Genomic DNA, 22,585 nt, shown 5'->3' with positions numbered 1-22,585 from the left:
CCAAAGAATGAAAAATGCCAGATAACCAAGTGTTATTCTTTCTGTCATTTATTTAGGAAAAAGCTTTACAAATTAGGATAAAGTGGCATAAGTTAGCCCAGAAGACAGTCATTTCCAACCACTCATTCCTGACCTAATCGTAGCTGCAAGGAAAAAGACCTCTAAAAAGAATTATACTCCAATGCCATGCATGGGAGAGAAAGGGGTTCTAGCCCTCTGTTCCTTCACACAGAATGATGTTCCCTGGCCTCTTCTGCTACCTTGTATTACAAAACCCTCCAGCATGTGGGTGAATGCCATTACAAAGTCCAGCACAGAAACCTGGCCTTGCTACCAGCTTGAATGGTGGCTGCTGTCTGCACATGCATCTCTACGAATGCATAAAAGCCCCACTGCTAACAGAAGGCACTTCAGGACAATCCCTGCTGTACTAGTCTATGTTTGTGAACTAGCATGGTATTTATACTTTGTTAAAAACACAAAAAGCATACACTTCACTAAGGAAACTGAACCTGGGTTAGGAAGCTTTTATATAGCCAAATGCTGCCTTTCAGAATCCACTGAGACAGATGGCAACAGCAGCAGCGGCCTGGCCCGGCTGCCTCACCCAGGCAGCACGGCTCCCATCACACAGCAGCCTTATTAGAGGAGGCGGACAGTTTTCCCAGTCACTGTCAAGAAGTCGTCGTCAGCTAGGGCTCGCAGGGCTTCTTCAAACATATCTTTGGTAATCGCCTTTAAAAAAGAGAACGTATTTTACACGCCATGCCAAGTCCCCCTGTACCTGCCAGAGACATGCTAACTTTAATGTGGAAGTACCACCCGAAGTTTCTTTCCCCTTCTGGTGGCGGTGCCTAATTCTTATGCTCTAAATCAGGTCAGGTGGAGACACTACAAAAGCAGGCAGGGTCCTGGGCTTGTCCCTCAATGACTCAACCTTACTCACAAACGGGCACTGCAGTATTTTGTCTCCGAAAGAAAAAACAATGAAAGGGGGAAAACATTTTTATTGTGACTATTTCTGGAGGGGGGCTTTATGGATGATCTTACTTTTCTTCTCTATTCTTTTCTACTTTATTATTTAAAAACAAACAAACAAAACATGTAAACACTTACTATGTCAGACTGTCCCCGAATATCTTCAAAAAGTTGCTGGTATTTTAGAGCTGGTGTTTTGCCCTTAGATAAAATGAGTTTTTTCAATGCTTCTGCTAATTCTTCTTTCCGTTTACGAGAGGTGGCACTCATTCCTGATTTTAAAAGAAATCAATGAAAATATTTCTGTAAGAAAGTAAAATGTCTCAAACTCCTTCCACAAATGTTTCTTTGGCGGTACTGCCAAGAAACCTAAGGGAACAGTAGCTGAATGCAGAATGTATTGAAAAGCACCACAAGTTCTTGAGCTCTGCTGTAGGCAGTTTCAAATGTTCAGTAAGTCAGCAGCTGCTACTGCCCACTGAAACCTGGTTCATGTAAACTGTTCGGCCAGCACAGTAACTGCTTATTAAGAAACAAACTGCTTCTTTAAAACGGGTTAACATGGGCATCTAAACAGCAGAGATGGACGCAGAATCTCCCTTAAAACTACACACAAAACTGTATCTTAAAGATTAGGGGTTAGAATCTTATCATATTCTCAGAGGGGTCCTGAGCCAAAGGTTTAGAACTTCTGCTTCTGATGATTTAACTGCTAGTTACGATGTGAAATGCCAAGTACTGACATGTTTAGACAGTTCTCAAAAAGCATCTTTGTTCAATGCAGATAACAAACCTGTGGTGAGAATGGATATGTCCACGATGCCGGTCCGGGGGTCGGTGGCGGACTGCTTCAGAGCCTCACGGTGGAGGCGCTTGGCCTCTTCCACATCAATCGCTTCCACTTTGTTTGAAAACCGAACTTTAGCATGGGCTTCTGCTAGGCGAATTAACGATTCCAGCTGCCGAGGGTATGCAGACACCATTCCTCGGCTACTGCCAATCTTCCTCATGTCTACGTAAGCCTAGGGTAGGCAGAAGAAACAAAAGCAAAACCACCTGGTGTCAGCAGCCTTAATTTTGTGGTTGAGCCCTGAACAGGGTTCCATTAAATAATCTGAACTGGGAACGGCATTGTGCCGTAGTAGGGAGTGTCACTGCCTGTGACACTGGATTCCATATGGGCAAGGGTTCGAGTCTCAGCTGCTCCACTTAAGATCCAGCTCCTTGCTAGTGTGCTTAGGAAAGCAGCAGAGGATGCATCTCCCTCCCTCTCTCTCTGCCTTTCAAATAAATAAATAAATATATAAATAAAAAATAAAATAAAATAAAATCCCTGAACTGGCTGGCTGCCATGTGGAGGCACTGACAGGAATCCAAAGTCCTATGTAGTCCTGGGCCGTGGTGCTGACTGACACTGACACACACAGGCACTCTGGAATCCTGGAAGGGGGCTTCAAGAGCAGTGTGCAGTGGTGGCTAGAGATACCCAGACTGAGAGATACCCAAAAGACTCCCTCAGAGAAGGTGGCGTCAGCAGGCCAGGGGAAGGGAACCCAGGCTGGGCAGGTATGTGGGCAGCAATCAAAGCAGAGGACAAAAGCTGAGCTGTCTGAAAAACTCCCTCAGAGGGGCTGTTTTAAATTTAAACCCATGGCTACGGATCCATCTGATGAGGCATGTAAAGGATGATGAGGACAATGTTATAATAAAAGGAAGAGTATTAATTTTGTACATAATGACAATTTCATTCTTTTGACAGGCAGAGTTAGACAGTGAAGAGAGAGAGAGACAGAGAGAAAGGTCTTCCTTCCGTTGGTTCACCCCCAAATGGCCGCTAAGTAGGTGCGCTGTGCCAATCTGAAGCCAGGAGCCAGGTGCTTCCTCCTGGTCTCCCATGTGGGTGCAGGGCCCAAGCACTTGGGCCATCCTCCACTGCCTTCCCGGGCCACAGCTGGACTGGAAGAGGAGCAACCGGGACAGAACTGGCGCCCTATCTGGGACTAGAACCCGGGGTGCTAGTGCTGCAGGCGGAGGATTAGCCTAGTGAGCCGCGGTGCCGGCCAACAATTTCATTTTTAAAGCTTTCCATGAAGAAATAAAATTGTCATTATGTACAAAATTAAAAAAGCCTTAAGAATATGATGCACATGGCCGGCGCCGCGGCTCAATAGGCTAATCTTCCACCTAGCGGCGCCGGCACACCGGGTTCTAGTCCCAGTTGGGGCGCTGGATTCTTTCCCGGTTGTCCCTCTTCCAGGCCAGCTCTCTGCTGTGGCCCGGGAAGGCAGTAGAGGATGGCCCAAGTGCTTGGGCCCTGCACCCCATGGGAGACCAGGATAAGTACTTGGCTCCTGCCTTTGGATCAGAGCAGTGCACCGGCCACAGCACGCCAGCTGTGGCGGCCATTGGAGGGTTAACCAACGGCAAAAGGAAGACCTTTCTCTCTGTCTCTCTCTCTCACTGTCCACTCTGCCTGTCAAAAAAAAAAAAAAAAAAAAAAAAAAAAAAAAAAAAGAAGAAGAAGAAGAAGAAAAGAAAAAAAGAATATGACGCACAAATAAAACTACATGGGGCCGGCACTGTGGTGAAGCAGGTTGAGTATCTTTCTGTAGCACTGGCAGCCCATATGGGCACTGGTTCAAGTCCTGGCTGCTCCACTTCTGATCCGGCTCTCTGTGTGGCCTGGGAAAGCAGTGGAAGATGGCCCAGATGCTCAGGCCCCTGCATCCATGTGGGAGACACAGAGGAGGCTCCTGGCTCGACCCAGCTCCAACTGTTGTGGCCATTTGGGGAATGAACCAGCGGATGGAGGACCTCTCCTTCTCTGTCTCTCCCTCTCTATCTGTAACTCTGCCTCTCAAGTAACTTTTATCTGAGTATTTTCAGGAGCTCAGTTAAAGCTCATCAAAACCTGGGAACCTTAAAAAAAAATTTTATTTATTTATTTGAAAGGCAGAGCTACAGAGAGATCCTCCATCTGTTGGTTCATTCCCAAAATGGACACAATGGCTGGAGCTGGGCTGATCTAAAGCCAGGAACCAGAAACTTCTTCCAGGTCTCCCACATGGGTATAGGGGCCCAAGCACTCGGGCCATCCTCCATTGCGTTCCCAGTCCATAACAGAGAGCTGGATTGGAAGTGGAGTATCTGGGACTCGAACCAGAGCCCATACGGGGGTGCTGGCACAGCAGGAGGTGGCTTTACCCACTGTGTCACAGCACCAGCCCTACTAGAAACATTATTCACATCAGGATGTTCCAATAACCTAAGACATGCCAGCATGCAGTGCAATACTAGAGAGGGAACCTGGAATCTTGGGAAAATGGCATAGGATTGGAAAGGGGAGGTTGGCGCCAGCTTGTGGCAGATCAGGTGACATAGGAATTTGCGGGCCCACAGAGCTTTGGATAGTGGTGGGAAGGCAAGCTTGGCAAACTGCTTTTGAAGTTCCACATGGGAAAAGAAAGAGGGGGGAAATACTGAGGGAGGGGGGAAATACTGAGGAACAGGTGAGAGGTCAGGCACTGCCCTGACCACCTCCCAATCCCTTCCCCCACACGGACTTGTAGCCGGTGGGAGAAGCCATCTTACCCCATTTTTTATTTATACAAGTAGAGGCCTGCCGCCCTTGCCTCCCGTGCAGGTGCCCATCAACTGCAGGGTTCACACCCCCACCCTTACCCAAGAACAATCACAAGAATCCAGAATTTCTTCCCCCACCACGTAGACTGAACAGCCAGGGGAAACCCTATCTGTTGAGAAGCTTGTAACGCTCCCAGCACCATTGAAAAGTGAGCCGAGCACCAGTAGGCTGGGTCCCGCACACCCGAGCTAGTATCCACCCACGTCACCACAAAGAACTGAGTTGGGCTCCAAGGCGGGGCTCAGTGTACCCAAGCTCGTACCCGCCCACAGCACCACTAAGAGGGGCTCTAGCACGCGGGGCTCTGTGCACCTGCTCACAATATACAGGCCTGTAGCAGCCCGTAACAGAGGAAACAGCGCCCACAGGAAAGTCGCTATAGAAAAGCAGGCAAACAAAAACCAACCAAACAAAAAAACCCAAAAAACCCACAAATGCCAAGAGGCAAAGGAAGAACACTAAATAAGAATAAGGAAGACACAATGAGTCCCCCAAAGGAACACTACAACTCTTCAATAGTATAAGCAGAGGATGAAGACATTGAGGAGATGCTAAACACAGAATTCAGAAAATTAATCAGACTACTCAGAAGCAAATTCACAATCTAAATGAAAAGTTTTCCCAAGAAACTGAAATACTAAAAAGCCAGAATGAAATACTAGAAAAACTCCCAATAGACATGACCAGGAAAGATGTTCACTGTGACATAATGTAGTAAAACTCTCCACAGTAAAACATAAAGAAAAGATCCTAAAACGTGCATGAGAGAAACAATACTCAGAAAGCCTACAGGCAAGGAGAGAATGGTGATATATTCCAAGTCCTAGAGAAAAAAACTATCAACCCAGAATACTGTACTCTGCAAAACTCTCATTTATGAATGAAAGAATTTGTAACTACTTGCTCAGCCCTCAAGGATATGCTGCTACACAGAGGAACAGGAACATCACTATGAAAGAAGGTGAAGACCGAAAATTGCCCAGTAATAGTACAAAGGAAATCCAAAGTAAAAAATAGGAGTATTTATGGAAAAACGGCAGGACAAAGTTGTTACTTTATCAAGTCACCTTGAATGTAAATGGCCTCAACTATTCAGTTAAAACACGCAGACTGGCTGAATGGATTAAAAGAGAAAAACCCATCTATTTGCTGCCTACAAGAACCACATCTCACCAACAAAAATGCATGCAGACTGAAAGTGAAAGGATGGAAAAAGATATTCCATGCTAACAGAAACCAAAAGAGAGCTGGTGCAGCCATCCTAATATCAGACAAAATAGATTTTAACACAAAAATCGTTAAAGAGATAAAGGACACTATATAATGAATAAGGGATCAATTCAATAGGAAGATGTGACATTATCAGTGTATATGCACCTAATTACAGGGCACCAGCTGTTTCAAAGAAATGGTAACGGATCTAAAGAGAGACACAGACTCAAATACAATAGTAAAGGGGGGCTTCAATATCCCACTTTCAGCAATGGATATTTCAACCAGACAGAAAATTCAGCAAGGAAACAGCGAGTTAATTGATGCTATCACCAAATGGACCTAACAGATAACTTTTTTTTTTTCTACAACACTTGGAATTCAATTTTGTAACATGAGAGGAAGCAATCAGAGAAAATAGTGTGTTATCCCAAACAGAATGTTCAAAGTGAATGGCTGTTCACGTGAATTCTTTGGCTATGGGCTTAGTGATGCCTTTTCCAGGTCTGATTACCTCAATGAGAGCCTGGCTGGCCTCTTCGCTGAGCCGGGGCATGACAGTGCTATGAGCATAAGCGATGTAGTCCTTCAGCACTGCCATGTCTAGGAACTCCTCCTCTGCCTGCTCCTCACTCTGGTAGTACAGCGAGACTAAGTGGTGAGCCAGACGCCTGTCATAGGCCTCATCCTGAGGGTCTAGCATGAGGAATATCAGATCGAACCTGTGAAAGCAGAGGTCAACAGTTATCCTGAGAATAGGAGTGATTACGGTCTGAAAAAGGGGTCAAATTGACATGTTCCTAGTACTTCAAAAAACAAATGAGGGCTAAGGGACTTTAGATACTGCCCACAGCTGGGGTGAGAATACAGAATTCTTGCCATGAAGACTCTGGACCAAACACATCTGAACCATCTTGCATCAGAAGGGGAGTACACCAGCATTTGCTCCATCCTGGTATTTCATTCTCAACCACTCCCTGCAAGTTCTACCAATGAGCAACACACTCATCTCATAAAAATCACTCAGTACCTTGACAACAATGTGTGAGGCAACTGGATGTTTTCAATGGTGGTTTTCTTGGGGTTCCACTGAGACTCGATGGGATTTGCTGCTGCCAGGATGGAGGTGCGTGCGTTGAGCTGACAGATGATCCCAGCCTAGGGCAGGAGGTACTGCAGTGAGAAGCTCTAGCTCGATGGTGCCAGGGGGTCTGAGTCATCTCTGCCCAATCTCCTGCTTAACCCCTTATCACCTCTGTTACACTTCTGCTGTCCAAGAGCCATGTCACCCTACTGACTTTTCAGAGTCACGTGGTCACACTCTATCCTGATTCACACCTGAGACCCAGCGTAGAAGCATGTGTGCTGTATCTACATCTTTCTCAGACAGCGAACCCACTGCACAAACTTTGGGACAAACTCTAGTCTATGAACACCATACGTTAGAACAGAAAAGAGGAAGGGCTGGTGCTGCAGCATGGTGGGTAAAGCTGCCACCTGCAGTGCCAGCATCCCATATGGGAGCCAGTTCAAGTCCCGGATGCTCCACTTCCAATCCAGCTCTCTGCTATGGCCTGGGAAAGCAATAAGAAAATGGCCCGAGTCCTTGGGCCGCTGCACCCATGTGGGAGACCTGGAAGAAGCTCCTGGCTCTGGATCAGCCCAGCTCTGGTTGTTGTGACCATTTGGGGTATGAACCAGTGGATGGAAGTTTCTCTCTCTCTGCCTCTGCCTCTCTAACTTTATCTTTCAAATGAACAAATAAAGAAATCTTAAAAAGAAGAGAGAAGAAGCCACTGTAGAGGAGACTTAGAGTTGGTTGAAATCTCATTTGGAAACTGCTCATCAGTGCCCCTGAGAGTAGGGTAAATGCCCTATCGTTTCAGAAATGCCTTAATTTGAGCATGCACAAGGAGGATGCAACGTACCTTTGCAATGGACAGTGTCTGCTGCTCCATGACTTCGTGTAACACAGATCTTGTACTTTCATTCATCTTGTCGAACTCATCGATACAGCAGATGCCGTTGTCACTCAGGACGAGGGCACCTGTCTGCAGGACCAGCTGCCTTGTCTCGGGGTCTTTCATCACATATGCCGTGAGGCCAACTGCGCTGGAGCCCTTCCCAGATGTGTACTGGCCCCGGGGGACCAGGTTATACACGTACTGCAGCAGCTGGGACTTGCTGGTGCCGGGGTCACCGCACAGCAGGATGTTGATCTCGGCACGGAATTTGCCCCTTCCCGTGTGACTAAAATCCTTCCTTGTCCCACCGAAGAGCTGAAGCAAGATGCCCTAAATAAACACGTTGAAACACGGATTTACTGCAGGGTAAGTGAGATGAGCAGCTTAAACTTTAGTGCTACTTTCTGTACTCTGTGAACACAAAATGGAAAGTTGAAAAAGGCATAAAAAAGGCATGTGGAAGTGGTTTGATCATGCCCCATCACTGATCAATTTACACACAAACATGCATCACCACGCCACAATGTCAGCTGCATAAATCCCTCTCCCGACCCCGTGTGTCCTCTTATGATGAAAACCCGAGTTTGTGCAGAGATGAGGCAAGACACCAGCACCCTGATTCTCTTGCACCAATGACTGCATCAGGGTGCATCTCACATCCTTCAGTGAAGGATTAGAAGAACAGGCATATAGGCTCTTTGATCCCAAGGAGCTATTGTTAATCCCAACTTTGAGCTACAATATCCAGTTACCTTCTTTATATCTTCGTGTTCGTAAATGCTTGGAGCCAGGGCTGAAGCAAGTCTCTCGTAAATGTCTGGTTTCCTGGAAAGTTCCTTAAGCAACTCCACACGTTTCTCTGAAAAAAGTTTCTGTTCTGCTTCCTCATCGAGGCCATGCAGACGTTTTGCATCCGTTTTCCGATAATGGATGACATCAATGTGGGTTTTGTAGACAGACTTCACGTTGCTCACCCGTGGGCTGACTCGGATAGGCACTGCTCGGTAGACCCCTAAGAGCAGAAGCACGAGACTTATTCAAGCTCTCTCTTGCACAGCCCCCAACTCCTCTGAGGGACAGCATCAGCCAGTGCAGAACACAGCAACGCTGGGCAGAGAGAGTTGAGACCGGCCTCTGCGACCCTTCCCAGTCAGCCCCTTCTGAACAACTAGGGAGGCGGCAGGAGAGGGCCAGCTAGAAAGAACACAGGTTTCTGGAAGCGGCAGACCTCAAAGTGTGCTGCCTGTGAAGGCAAGTCAGCAGTGATCCCGGGCAGTTACCTGGGCATAGCCATACCTCACATAGAGCCCTGAGAATGAAAAGCGATTACTCCGCTTCTAGCACAATGCCTGGGTCATGGTTGTGACCAGTAAGTAGTGTTTTCATTTCCCTAAGCCGAGTACACAGAATCTGCTTGATACTTATTTTACTGGACAAAATTCCAAAATTTCTGTAGGTGGACACCTGGCCACATTCCACATTTGAGGACCCTTGATTTGCTACCCAGCTCTGGACTCCAGTCTCCTATTAATGTGGACCTGGAAGGCAGAGGTGATGGCTCAGCCAATTGGTCTCTGCTACCACTTGGGAGACCTGGGCCATATCTCCAGTTCCTGGTTTTGGCCCTGTGGCTGTCATGAGCAATTTCAGGAGTGAACCAGTTGATGGCAGTTTTGTCTCTCAAATAAGAAAAAAGACACACACACACACGTTAAAATCCCATACCAGAAACCTGGAAAGAAAATCCTAAAAACACTCAAATTATTTCATAGATAGTAAAATATCTACAGAGTCAACAGGGAAAGAAAAATAACTACTTTCTGTTAATAACATGTGTTTCTGGGCCAGTGTCTGTGCCATGCTTTCTGAAGAATATAATTCAAGGAATGTCAAGAAGTAGATTAATAATCATTCACTCTCCAGGAGGGAAAGGTTCCCAATCCATTGTATCTCATGTTCATTTTTTGTGAACTTCAAACTAAAAACCTTAAAGTACAAGTGGATCTCTCTTCCTGTTGTTTCCTTTTATTTTATCTTCATTTTATTTCAAAGACAGAGTGGGGGCCAGTATTGGGGAGTAGTGGGTTAAACTGCAGCCTGTGATGCTGGCATCCCATATGGGTGCTAGTTTTAGTCTTGGCTGCTCCACTTCTGATCCAGCTCCCTGCTGATGGCCCTGAGAAAACCAGCTGAAGATGGCCCAAGTGCTTAGGCCCCTGCCATCAATGTGAGAGATCCAGATGAAGCTCCTGGCTTCAGTATGGCTACCCAAGCTACTGCAGTGTCTTGGGGAGTGAATAAGTGGGTAGACGATCATTCTCTGTCTCTCTCTCTTTCTGTAACTCTTTAAAATATATAAAGAAATCTTAAAAAAATGGGGGTGAGAGGAATCTTCCACCCACTCATTCAATCCTCAAAATGTCTGCAATAGCTGGGGCTGGGATAGGGCAAAGACAAGAGCCAGGAACTAAATCTAAGTCTCTCAAGTGAGTGACAGGCACCCAAATATTGAGTCGTGACCTACTGCCTCCCAGGGTACACATTAGCAGGAATCTGGGTCCAACAAGAAGCTGGGACTGAAACCAGGAAATGATATACGATGCAAGTGTCCCAAGTGGCATCTTCAGCATTGTGCCAAACGCCTACCCCCTCTGGCTGCTTTGCTGAGAAAAAAAATGTGCCCTTTCTCACAGGGTGAAGGCACAGACCACTGTCCTTTCTCTTTAACAGGTCAGTGTCACTCTATTTTAAAGCAACAGTTCACAGACAGTATGCTTAAAATGCTCGCTCATCATTCCTCCCTTCAAGACTGACTAGGCATACTAAAAATGATCCATAATGAAGAAGATGGGAGAGGGAATGGGAGGTGGGATGAGTGGGGTGGGAGGCATGGGCAAAAGAACCACTGTATTCCTAAAGTTGTTATCTATGTAAAAATGCATTCATTTAAAAAAAAAAAAAAAAAAAAGACTGACGACTGACTAGGGATGGGAGATGGCGTTTACTATGGTTAACATGGCCCAGCTATGTTCCCAAATGGCACCTGCGTCAATTCACCTTCATACAGCAGCACTGATGATACTTCCCACAGCCTCTGCCCCAAATACTTCCACATGCGTCTGCACATTAAAATACTGGATTAAATACGGTACCAAAGGTGGCAGAGCAGGTAGGCAGTGGAACTGGACCTGCATATCTCATCCACTAAAGACCACACTTCCCTTCAAACGTTCAACGACTACACGTTCTCTCACAAATGAAGTGGCTGGGTCCACACTGGGAAGGCACAGCCTGAGAAACCTGACTCCCTGAGAGCAGATGGCCTGTAGGCCCCAGGACTCAATCCCCACACTACCCGCTTGATAACCGACACTGCCACATAACTTCTGAGACCATGTGCCTTTAGAGTACAGAAAAAAGACCTCCAGGCTGAGAGTGCTGTGCAGAGAGCGCTCTGTTGGCAGGAAGAGATTTGGATCCCAGATTACAGTAGCACCTGAGCTGCGGTGACATTCACATCTGCATTTCAGCTTCTGAGCATGTAAATACGACACAGGTACCCCTTCTCTATGATGACTGAATGCTAACCTCAGTTGTGTATTTTGGAAATAAGTAGAGAATTCTTTTTATTTATTTCCAAGGTTGGCGATACTTCCCTGAGCTGCTTGGCACAGCTCAGATTTGTCCAACTCCAGCCTGATCTAGAGCTGCTGTCCCATGGAACCAACACAATTCAAGACAGTAGGAGACCAAGATAACAGGAGGCAAGTGGTCAGAACACAACCATTGAAGAGTTCAGAAATTCAAGTTCAGGAAGTAAACAAAGATTTCACATGGCCCCAAGCCAAAAATAAAAAGAGCAAGGCTATGAAGACCCGTGCTGACAACTGGGGGCAGAACTGGCCCTATTCCCACAAACCAATGACTGAGGCACAGACCCCCTTTTTACCTGTGACGTTCACTCTGTCCCCGGGCTGAACCTTGTCCACAAGATCATTGTGAGCAAACAGGATGACAGTGTGAGGCGTTTGTCCGGCAGGCATGTCTTCAGGAGACTCCTGAAGTTTGATCTGGAGGAAGAGCAGTGAATACAGAAATGGAACCTGGGAGATGCTGAAAGCACCATGGAGACCAAACTGTGCACCTCTGTGCTGCTTATGGAGAACCGCGTTTGACTCCTAGCACCTTCACTTCTATTAACAATTTGTTCTTTGTTATCTCCAGCTGGTTGGTGAATCTACTCTGAATGGGACAGGGACACAGGTCTTGTAGGGACGGTCCTGACTTGGGGAGGGGGTGACTCGCAGGATCCATTTTCTGCCACTGTGAGGAAGGCTGTAGTGCTTCCCTATCTGTGTTTGTCTACAGCTCTAATTATTCCTTCAGGAAGTACCTCTAGTGGATTTCCTGGGTACAGAAAGTTCAGGTGCTTCTATCTCAGCTACTTGCCCTTGTCCTTGTCTCCATCCACTCATCCTACAGGTGTCTGCCCAGACCATTCCAGGTGTTGGGGACACCTGGCAAACCAGGTTCCCTGACTCAGTGAGATGGCGTGGGACAGGAAATCTGGACAACTGATCTGTCGGTGACCATGGCAGTGGAGGGAAACAAATATGGCAAGGAGGGCAGGGACCTCAGGGCAGCAGCAGAGGAACCAGGCAGGTTAGAGGAACCAGGTAGGAAAGGCCTTTTTTTTTTTTTTCTATTTATTTGACAGGTAGAGTTACAGTGACAGGCAGAAAGGTCTTCCTGCCATTGGTTCACTCCCCAAATGGCAGCCAAGGACGGTGCTGCGCCAATCCAAAGCCAGGAGCCAGGTGCTTCCTCCTGGTCTCCCATGCGGGTGCAGGGGCCCAAGCACTTGGGCCATCCTCCACTGCCTTCCCGGGCCACAGCAGAGAGCTGGACTGGAAGAGGAGGGAGCAACTGGACTAGAACCCAGCGTCCATATGGGATGCTGGCGCAGCAGCAGGAGGATTAACCAAGTGAACCATGGCGCCGGCCCCAGGTAAGGCCTTTCTAAGACGAGGTGCCCTCTGGAAAGCTCTCAGAATGTCAGGGCCTCTATTCTAAGCCAGTTTGGGAATCTCTGAAGGAGTCTAAGATGAGCAGCTCCCGGGAACTGGGCCTCTGCTTTTGTATCCCTGGCTCCCTGCACTTAATACAACAAATCCTCACCCCTGTACATCAACTTTCACTCATCACAACAAATAAACAATTGTCTGCCTTTCTCCTTCCACTTAGTTCTCTCACTCAAAGGTATTTTCATAATTAGAGGTAAAACATCGGGGCTGGTGCTGTGGCATAGTAGGTTAAGCCCCTGCCTGTGGTGCTGGAATTCCATATGGGTGCTTGTTTGAGTCCCGGCTGTTCCACTTCCCATCCAGCTCTCTGCTTATGGCCTGGGAAAGCCACAGAAGATGGCTCAAGTGCTTGGGCCCCTGCACGCGGGAAACCTGGAAGAAGCTCCCGGCTCCAGCTTGGCTCAGCTCTGGCCATTTAGGGAGTGAACCAGCAGATGGAAGACCTATCTGTCTCTTACTCTAACTTTGCCTCTCAAATAAATAATCCTAACAACAACAACAAAAAAAGGTAAAGCAGCAAACATCTTAGACAATAAAACTTTTGAGAAGCATTAGAAAAACTACTCCATCTATTCTTTACCAGAAGAGTTGCAAAACTGATGAAATTCAACCATGGAATTTTGATCTTAAATGTTTTCTATACCCTCATCTAACCTGTATGTTTACTGAAAAACTATTACACAATCTTAAGTATTTCCCGCAAAATCACCTCATGCTCTATATTTTTATTTATTTAATAATTCAAAGGGCAAGCAAATTTGATGCGTTAACTTGAAAGTGACCTGGAATTTTCTAGGGTGTGTACAGTGGAAGAATGTTTTCCTGATAAAATATTTCAGAGCACGAGAACACGGAGCACACAGTCACAAACACAGGCTCACAGGCAGTAAAATAGGGACACTGTGTCCCAACACTAGAGCCTCAGTGTGCTTCATGTGCTCTGGCCATAATCCATCAGCAAGACCCAGTCGGGGAAGGAGTGGAAGTGAATCAGGTCAATTGGGAAGCAAGGTTGAGGGCTGTGGAGCACCCAGTTAATTTGGCTTTTCGAGGATATAGACAGAGGCAGACCCAAGGCCAGGGTGCAGGTGGCCTCACCATCTGCTTGTCGGAGAAAAGGGAGCGGTTGTGGATCAGCGCCATGCTGTGGTTGGTGTGGCAGCGTGTACACACGCAGGGCTCTGCGATGCGGCCGCGGTCCATCTCCACCCGGGTTGTGTGGGCACACACTTGGCACTGGAAGAAGGCCTCCTGCATCTCGGGGATCAGCTGGGACGTCCTGATGACCATGCCGTTGATGGTGATGAGTTGGTCGATATCTGTGGGGAGAGAGGTCAGCTTCCCACCAGCCACTCCCCATGGTCCAGACAGGTATGGGCTTGCCATCAAGCCAGCAGGTCTCACCTGAGGCATAGGGAAGGCTGGGTTCCTTGCAGGCTCTGTACTGGGCCTCAACAGTTCTCTGGGCACGCTAGCTGACTTCTAGCCCATTCTTCTGTAAGGCCTGCTGTCCAGAGGGCCTCCCACCCCTCCCTTCTTGGCAGATTAGAAGGCTGATGCTTTGTTTATCTGCTCCTGTGGCCTCCCAGCTCACTCTCAGGGCCACCTTAAGTCCCACTCTCACCTGAGAAGCACTGGCTCTACAGCCAGATGGCCCAGGCTAGCACGTGTGACCTTGGGGATTCCTTAGTTTTTTGTGTCAGGTACAAAATGGGTAATGACAGCAGCTGCCTCAGAGCTGCTAAGGACTGAGTCAGTCACATATATCAAGCCTAGTAAGTGTGCATGGCAGAGAAAAGCACCTTAATCCTAACCCTTAGTAAGTCATCACTACCTGCCTAAGACAGACTGTTCCTTACTGAAAGGACTTTACTGTTCACTCCTGCTCATGCTTCCTCTGTGTCGCTCCCCCTCTTCATGGAGGAACGACACTAAGCCCTGCCTAGGCTTCATATCCGAGTCACGGCACCATTATGCCGCTCCCCGTCTTCGTGGAGGAACGACACAGGACCCTGCGCTGTTCTTTTGTCTGCTCGGCCCTCCCCGGGTTTGCTGCTGGTTCTTCCCGGGTTGGCTACTGTCCCTTCCACCTCCGTGGAAGGGCAGTTCCCCCTGGCCACATTCCCCACTTCTGCAGGGGAGCGGCACACCGCCGGCCGGCTCTCTCGGGGGCTGCACAGGTGTTCCCTTAGGTGTTCCCCTTAGATGTTCCTTGTGAATGCCGTCTCTCTCCTCCTTTATAGTCCTCCTCTGCCAATCCCAACTCGGCTGCCCATACGCCGAGTACGCTGCTCTCCTCCAATCAGGAGCAGGTCCTGCTGTTTATTGGTTGAACTGGAGGCAGCTGTGTAGAAGCTGTTTTCTTCTCTCCCAGCGCCATATTGTGGGAGAGCAGATGCACAGAATAAGTCTTAATTCCAGTAACTTAGTCCAGTCCGGATTGCTCCCCACACCTCTGTAAGCCAGGCCCTTCTCAACAGACAACTTTTCCCCCTTTAAAGGTCATACTACCCTCTACTAATTCCCACTGGTTCCAGATGAGTTGCACTGTCCCTGGCTGTCATGAAATCATGGCTATGGTTAGCCATGGCTGGCCTTGGGGACTGCCCAGATCCACCAGTAATTACTGCTGATTCACCAGGTCTTCTCATTCCCATATCTAAGTGCTGGTTTGAGTCCTGGCTGCCCCATTTCCAATCCTGCTCCCCACTAATGCACCTATGAAGGCAGCAGATAATGGCCCAGTGCTTGGGCCCCTGACATCCATGTGGGAGACCAGAACAGAGTTCCAGGCTCCTGGCTCAGGCCTGGCCCAGATCTGCCTGTTGCAGTTGCTTGGGGGAGTGAATCAGTAGTTGGAAGATCTCTGTCTCTCTGCTTTTCAAATAAATAAATAAGTCTCTAACACGATTTATTTGAGAGACAGATAGAATGAGCTCTCATTCACTGGTTCAATCTCCAAATTCCTACAACAGGTGGGACTGGGTTGAGGCCAAAGTTGGGAATTCAATCCAAGTCTGATATGTGGGGAGCAGGAGTCCAAGTACTTGAGCCATCATCACCTGCTGCTTCACTGGTGTGTATTAGCAGGGAGTTTCAGTCAGGAGCTGGAGCCAGGAATCAAACTCAGGTGCCCTAATATGTGAAATGTAAGCTGGACTAAAGGCTTGTACCCTATATCTGTCTTCTGTTGTTTAGAATGAATGCTTTCATGCTTGCTTTTCAAACCCTAACTGTACTCCAAACTTCTGTTTTCCCATGTGGGCCTAGCCTTTTGTTCCCTGCCCTAGGCTGAAACATCTATTGCAGTGTTTGCTGTCTTTGATTTACTTCCCAGACTGATTTCCTTCATACTTTCAAGGGCAAGAAAGCTTTGTTTTCTAAAACGATTCTAAGAAAATGCCTACTTAGGGGGCCAGGGCTATGGTTTAGCAGGTAAAGCTGCCACCTGTGGTGCTTTCATCCCATATGGGCACCAGTTAGTGTCCTGGCTGCTCCACTTCCATCCAGCTCCCTGCTAATTCACGGGAAAGTGGCAGAGGATGGCCTATGTCCTTGGGCCCCTGCCACCCATGTGAGACACCTAGAAGAAGCACCTGGCTTCAGACTTGCTCAGCTTGCAACCATCTGAGGAGTGAACCAGCAGATGGAAGATCTCAGTCTTGGCCCCCCCAACACTATAACTTTGCTTTTCAAATAAATAAATAAATCTTAAAGAAAAAAATGCCTACTTAACAAAATAACTGTGGATCTACTATTTCTAGTAAGTTAATTTGTTAGAGAACTGTTAATAGTCACATTTTGAGGCTACTGTTGTGGTAGAGTAGGTTGTCACTCATAACGCTGATACCCCATATAAGCAGCAGTGAATGCTCACTCTTCTACTTCCAATCCAGCTTCCTGCTAATGTGCCTGGGAAAGCAACAGAGGATGGCCCATTTGCTTGGGTCCCTGCAACCAGGTGGGAGACTCAGAAGTCCCTGTGTCCTGGCTTCCATCTGGCTCAGTCCCGGCTGTTGCAGCCATTTAGGGGAGTAAACCAGCAGATGGAAGACTTTCAAATAAATAAAAATAAACCTTAAACAAACAAAAAAGTATATTACCTTCTGGATTCAAGTTTCTCATATTCTTAGTCTTCAATGCATTGAATGGTCTCACTTGAATCTGATGCTCTAAGATGGAATCAGGGTAACGGTCAAAGAAGATCTCGTTGACAGCCATGTCAAAAGTTGGGATAACTTCCTGTAAAAACAAGTATAAAGTGGCCAAGCTAAGTTTATGTTTCTATACTGAACTTAAGTATCAGAAATAAAGCACTGCTTTTTCAATCCCAATTCTGAAGTTTTATTGATCAGGGAATGGTGGCTCTACAGAAAACTGCTAATTGTGGGTCCTTTCAAGTAGAGCAAAGAAACAGGTCAACGGACCTTCCTGGTCTGGTTTAAACAAAGCACGGTCTAAACTCTGGAAAGTGGGGCAGAGTGATGGCTATTATACAAGTCTATGAGACTATTAGTGGCCATTACTAATCCCACTTAGGGGATAATTCTGTTGCAGGAATACTTGGTGATTATCAAGTCCTACCTCCGTTAACATTCAGAAGTATGTTTCCCCTTCTGAGCCAAGGGCTACAGGTCCACCACCCCTACCACCAAGGTAGCAATGGAAAAATGGGGGTTCTCTTGCCAGCTCCCACTGTCTTACTTCCCCAAAGACCCACAAAGAATTCACCTTTAGATTAAGTATCCCCCCAGTAGGGTTAACAGCATTCCATAGCAGCATACTATAAAAACAAAAACCACAGCAGAAGCCCAAAGCATTAACAGCACTGCACACATGCTGTTTTCATCCCTTGGGTACAATGAATCATCTTGTTTCTGCATATCCTCATTTGGATCAAAAGCAATCGCATATGTGAAAGTGCCTTCCTGATGTGCTAGCATATTTTATGCTTCCCATCAGTAAGGGAAAAAAAATTTTTTTTTTTTTTTTTTTGATAGGCAGAGTGGACAGTGAGAGAGAGAGACAGAGAGAAAGGTCTTCCTTTTGCCGTTGGTTCACCCTCCAATGGCCGCCATGGCTAGCGTGCTGCGGCCGACGCACCACGCTGATCCGAAGGCAGGAGCCAGGTGCTTCTCCTGGTCTCCCATGGGGTGCAGGGCCCAAGCACTTGGGCCATCCTCCACTGCCTTCCCGGGCCACAGCAGAGAGCTGGCCAGGAAGAGGGGCAACCGGGAAAGAATCCGGAGCCCCGACCAGGACTAGAACCCGGTGTGCCGGCGCCGCAAGGCGGAGGATTAGCCTATTGAGCCACGGCGCCGGCCAGGGAAAAGGTTTTGAACTCATATTTTCATGTCTTATTTTTTGGCCATAATGAAATGACACCAAAGTAGATTAAGTTGCACATATTATGTCCACATTTGTTACCATGATTCCATTTTACGGATGAGCAAACTTGTTGGGAGGTTAAGGAGATACAGCCATTAAGAGGTAAAGTCAAGACTTAAAAACCAGGGCCTGTGCTGTGGTGTAGCGGGTAAAGATGCAGCCTGCAGTGCTGACATCTCACGTGGGTACTGGTTTGAATACCTGCTGCTCCACCTCCAATCCAGCTCTTTCCTATGGCCTCAGAAAGCAGCAGATGGCTCAAGTGTTTGGGATCCTACACCCATGTGGGAAATCGGGAAGAAGCTCCTTGCTCCGGCCGTTGTGGTAATTTGGAGAGTGAACAGAGATGTAAGATGTCTCTCCCTCTCTGCCTATCTATAACTCTGCCTTTCAAATAAATAAATATATCTTAAAAAAAAAAGACTTAAAAAACCAAGTCTGCTGGCCTCTTACATGCAGAGCCAATGTCTAATAAAAAACTGATCTTAGGCCTAAGAGACTGCAGAGCAGCTGACAGACTACACTACAAATGAAAAGAGGGAGGTGGTACATTTATAAATTACTTCATGCAATCTAAGGAACTATCAACTCTAACGTTTATTACTACTTTACATGTAGGAAACGCTATCAATTAAATGATATGTTGTTAGTAATGCACATCTCAATTTCAGAAATACTGAAATATGAAAAGCTATTCATGCTAGAAGAAATGAAACAGGAGTACTCTCTCCGCCACCAAGGAAATTATGCTGTGCAAATGCATTCCTGCTGGATATTTACTCGTTTCTCAAGGTCAAGGCCAAATTCTTACCTGTGGGTAGGCGATGAGCTGCCTGTACAAATTTTTGTCAAATGACTTTATGTGCTCACAGTTCACATTTAAAAATGGTTCTCCAATGACATTAATCTGCAAGATAACATGAACACTTACACCTTCTGATATCATCATTTTAAAACATATAGCCTGAATGTGTAAATAAGAATATATGATTACCTCTGCAAGTCGTTGCATGTACACAGGTTCAGTAATATCGATGCCTACATTTTCTTCCTCTTTAGCCAGAGGATCAATGAAACGCTGAAGAAATCGCTTCATGCAGAGAGAAAAATAAATATTAAGCATCTGGGATTAAGCGAAAGTTTTTTAAAAAAACTGGAAAGACATCAACAAGTCTAAAACCCCTAGTTGTTAGTCTAAAACCTAGTTGTTAAAGCTACTTCCGAATAGATCATAAACCCTCCCCCTTCCCCTGATCGCTGCCAGAGCCCCACGGTATGGATTTTAACACACACCTGAAAATTTTCTTTGCAAGTTGCCACGTTTACATCTGTTCCCCAGATCACAAGTTTTTGTCCTAGAGACTGCTCACTTGCCATTGCATTATCTTCTGCAGCTGCCTACACAGGAATAATATGATTGAGTCTTGTCAGGAGCCGTCTCTGTTGCCAAAGTGATGCTGCCAGAGCCCGTGGCGCCAGTACTCACCCCATCAGACTGCAGATCCACCTGTAGACCCTTCCTTGCAGAGCCCAAGTCGGGCCTCTGCCTCACAGGGGTGCCCCTGACACCGCTCCTCGGGGTGCCCTCTACCCGGGAGCTGGGAGTGCCATATGTCAGGGGTGAGCTTACATCAAAGTCAAGAGGAATGGCTATAAAAAAACCAGAACGCGAATATTTACCACGAAATCATAAAAGAAAGGCAGCATAGCAAGCCGGAAGCCACAGCACCTGTCTCCCAGGCCGGCTACACGCTAGTGCACACTGATTATCTATCATCACCTGTGATGGCTGAGACTGACAGCTACCAAACGCCCTAAACAAGACGCACAAGCAAAGCTGCTGTCTCTGCCCACTAAGGCGCAGCACGTGCCATTTCTGTGCTCTCGTTCTCCAGTTCTTGCGTGAAGATGACACGAGCTCCTGCACAGAGCTGCCAAGGAATTATCAGCCACCATTACCCGACCAGCAAACCCGACCCGCTGAAGGGTCACCTGTATACCGAGCACGGCGTAACTCAGGTTTTGAAAAACGAACCTGAGGAAGGCATCTGAGGAGGGCTGGAAAATAACGCATCTTGCGGGGCCGGGCTCTGTAGGTCCGCTCCGGGCGAGGTGGGCATAGGCTGCAGCTCTCCCGTGGAGGTGGAATCCTCGCCTCGTCGTCTCTGCGAGGGAGGCGACCGGGCATCCTCACTTCGCGCTTGTCATCAAAACAGAAAACACGGCCATCAGATCTCGCGTTTGGCCCTCCCGGACCGCTCTCCTGAACAAATACAAACATCCCCGCCAGAGTGCAGACGATCGTCCCGCGCGGTCTGCGTCTGCGCACACCGACGCGGCGGGGCACCAGCCGGGGCAGGGAAGGCGGAAGGGGTGGACACGTGCGGGTCTGTGGCGGGACCGGCTCCAGCGGAGCAAGGGGCTGGGAGACTCACGCGTCTGAGCAGGGGTGGCTCGGCCGCGCCGGCTGCCGCGGCGGCTCGGGGTCGACGCTGGGGACGACATGGTGCTCGGGGTATCTGCGCGACAAGGATAGGCTCGTGCCGTGCCCACCTCCCGGCCTCCCCGCTTCGCCACGCGGACGCCCCCGCCAGGCCCTCCTGGCCGGCGCGTGATACCGGGAAAGGCGGATACCTGAAGAAGCTCTAGGGCTCCGGTTCTACCCGGCAGGTCCAGTTCCTAGACGCACCAGCTGCGCTAAGCGTTCCCGCCGGCGGTACGATCGTCACCGCCCCCAGCGGGACCGCACCAATCACAGCGGCGCCGTCCGCCTGGCTCCGCCTCTGGATGGCGCCACTGCGTGTCCACAGGGGGCACAGGACGGGCCTCCTTCGGCGCCCCAATGGAAAGCGGACTCAGCGTTCGCTCGGTCTCCCCCTCAGTTTCGATGGCTTGACTTCAAGCCTGAACGCGTTTTCGCGGGAAATCTGGGGAGTACCATCAGACCAAGTTCTCAGAGGGGTGTTTCTCACTACTAATAATTTATTTCTCAGGCATTCTTACTTCTAAAGACATCATCAAATATTCTATTCAGGAACAGACTTGCAGACCTTTTATTTTGTTTAGCCCATTACTTGAGTTTCCATCCGTCTATTTTCGCTGGCCAAGCCAATGGCTTCCTGTTTTTACTCAAAGTTCTATATGTGCATGCTAAGAGTATTACCTGCTGCACACTCATAAACCTGCCAGTTGGGAACTCAGGTGAAAGCGGGCTCTTTCTACCGTGAGGATTCCTACCCCCGCCTCAGGAGTCGCATGGAAGGTTCTGGCAGCTGCCAGCCCCACCCCCGAGCCCCGCGGCGTTTCCGGGCCTGGGCCGATGCTGCGCACGCTCGGGTGCTCTGCTCGCGGTCATGGCGGACCCTGGATCTGGTGTGCAGGGCTCCCTGCTGCAGCTGCGGGATTTCTTGTCGTGCGGGGACCGCTGCGGCGCAGCTGTGGCCGGCTGCCAGCTGATCCGTGGCTTGGGGCAGGAGTGCGTGCTGAGCAGCAGCCCGGCGGTGCTGGGTGGGTACCGGTCGGGTCGAGTGCTTTCCGAGTTGCCCTGGAGCCACTGAGCCGGGTAGTCTCTCCCCTGTGGGTGTAGTTAACGGTATTTTGAAATCTTCGGAATTTCTGCGTATTTTCTGTGAAAAGTGATTTGTCCTTCTGCTCCCCCCCCCAAGTAGAGTTAGAGAAAAAGGTATTTTTGTACCAAATTTGGTTAAAAAGGGACCCCAGACTTGGCCATCAGGGCTCTCTGAGGTCGGGTGAAAGGGCAAAAAGACTTTTCTCAGCTTCCTCTCACCGGCATCACCAGAACCTTTTCCAAGCCCTTCTGCTCTTGGTTCCTCAGAGAAGACTCGCAGACCTGGAACTTAGAAGTGTTGTTGGCAGCACCGGCGTCACACCAGTACCCCTCAGTGCCTCAGTTGAGCGGTTCTGGGGAGTCGTGGCCGCCTGCCGCTGCCCTAACAGCCCAGCGGCGCGTGGTCTTGGGGATCTGGGTGCAGAAGCCTGGCAGCAAGCCGGAATGGAAGTGTCACACGAGGCCGCTTTCCTGTCGGAAAGCTCTAGGGGGAGAACCTACTTCCCTAGCCTGCAGGTTGTGGGGTTGAGGTCCCGATTCTTTGCTAAAGTGCCTTGCTTTTAGAAGCTTCCCCTTTGGCCGTCGGAACCCTCAGGGGGAGGTTTGGGGTCTCCTGCCGTGGCCTTTCCCTATTCCCTTACCTGCTTTTCTCCCCCCCCCCCCCCCCAAGGTGATTACAGTTAACCCAAGGTGAGCTCCTCATTTTAAAGTTAGCTGACTAGCATTCTTATGTCTGCAACCTAATTTC

General features: G+C 48.4%; 2 protein-coding genes across 10 annotated transcripts in view; one reads left to right on the top strand and one right to left on the bottom strand.

The window, feature by feature from the left end:
- Positions 1–31: 31 nt before the first annotated feature.
- Positions 32–21,042, bottom strand: MCM4 (minichromosome maintenance complex component 4). Its single transcript, XM_002710523.6, has 17 exons — positions 20,904–21,042; positions 20,705–20,788; positions 20,305–20,469; positions 19,756–19,919; positions 19,563–19,667; positions 19,264–19,359; positions 19,081–19,176; positions 16,985–17,123; positions 13,980–14,200; positions 11,747–11,867; positions 8,550–8,809; positions 7,762–8,127; positions 6,864–6,991; positions 6,348–6,555; positions 1,772–2,000; positions 1,117–1,250; positions 32–735 (listed from the first exon to the last, which is right to left on the bottom strand). Exons 2-17 carry the CDS (start codon positions 20,772–20,774, stop codon positions 643–645), a joined length of 2,595 nt encoding a protein of 864 aa, XP_002710569.1. The 5' UTR covers positions 20,775–20,788; positions 20,904–21,042; the 3' UTR covers positions 32–642.
- Positions 21,043–21,536: 494 nt separating this feature from the next.
- Positions 21,537–22,585, top strand: part of PRKDC (protein kinase, DNA-activated, catalytic subunit) — a 177,743-nt gene continuing 176,694 nt past the window's right edge. For 3 of the 9 annotated variants that reach the window (XR_016235617.1, XR_016235618.1, XR_016235619.1), the window contains exon 1: positions 21,541–21,776. Coding sequence is in view for 3 of the 9 variants with exons in the window: in XM_089335205.1 (XP_089191331.1) it covers positions 21,623–21,776 (154 nt within the window). In the remaining 6 variants the exon portion in view is untranslated. Of the gene's footprint in view, positions 21,777–22,585 lie in introns of all 9 variants that reach the window. The other 6 variants (XR_011389983.2, XR_016235620.1, XM_070076562.2 and 3 more) reach the window with 4 other exon arrangements.

The sequence above is a fragment of the Oryctolagus cuniculus genome, chromosome 6 (assembly GCF_051225735.1).
Source record: "Oryctolagus cuniculus isolate XC-2025 breed Fujian yellow rabbit chromosome 6, ASM5122573v1, whole genome shotgun sequence".
NCBI lineage: Eukaryota > Metazoa > Chordata > Mammalia > Lagomorpha > Leporidae > Oryctolagus > Oryctolagus cuniculus.
Note: the sequence above shows the minus strand (reverse complement) of the source record. Positions and strands in the feature narration are given on the sequence as shown.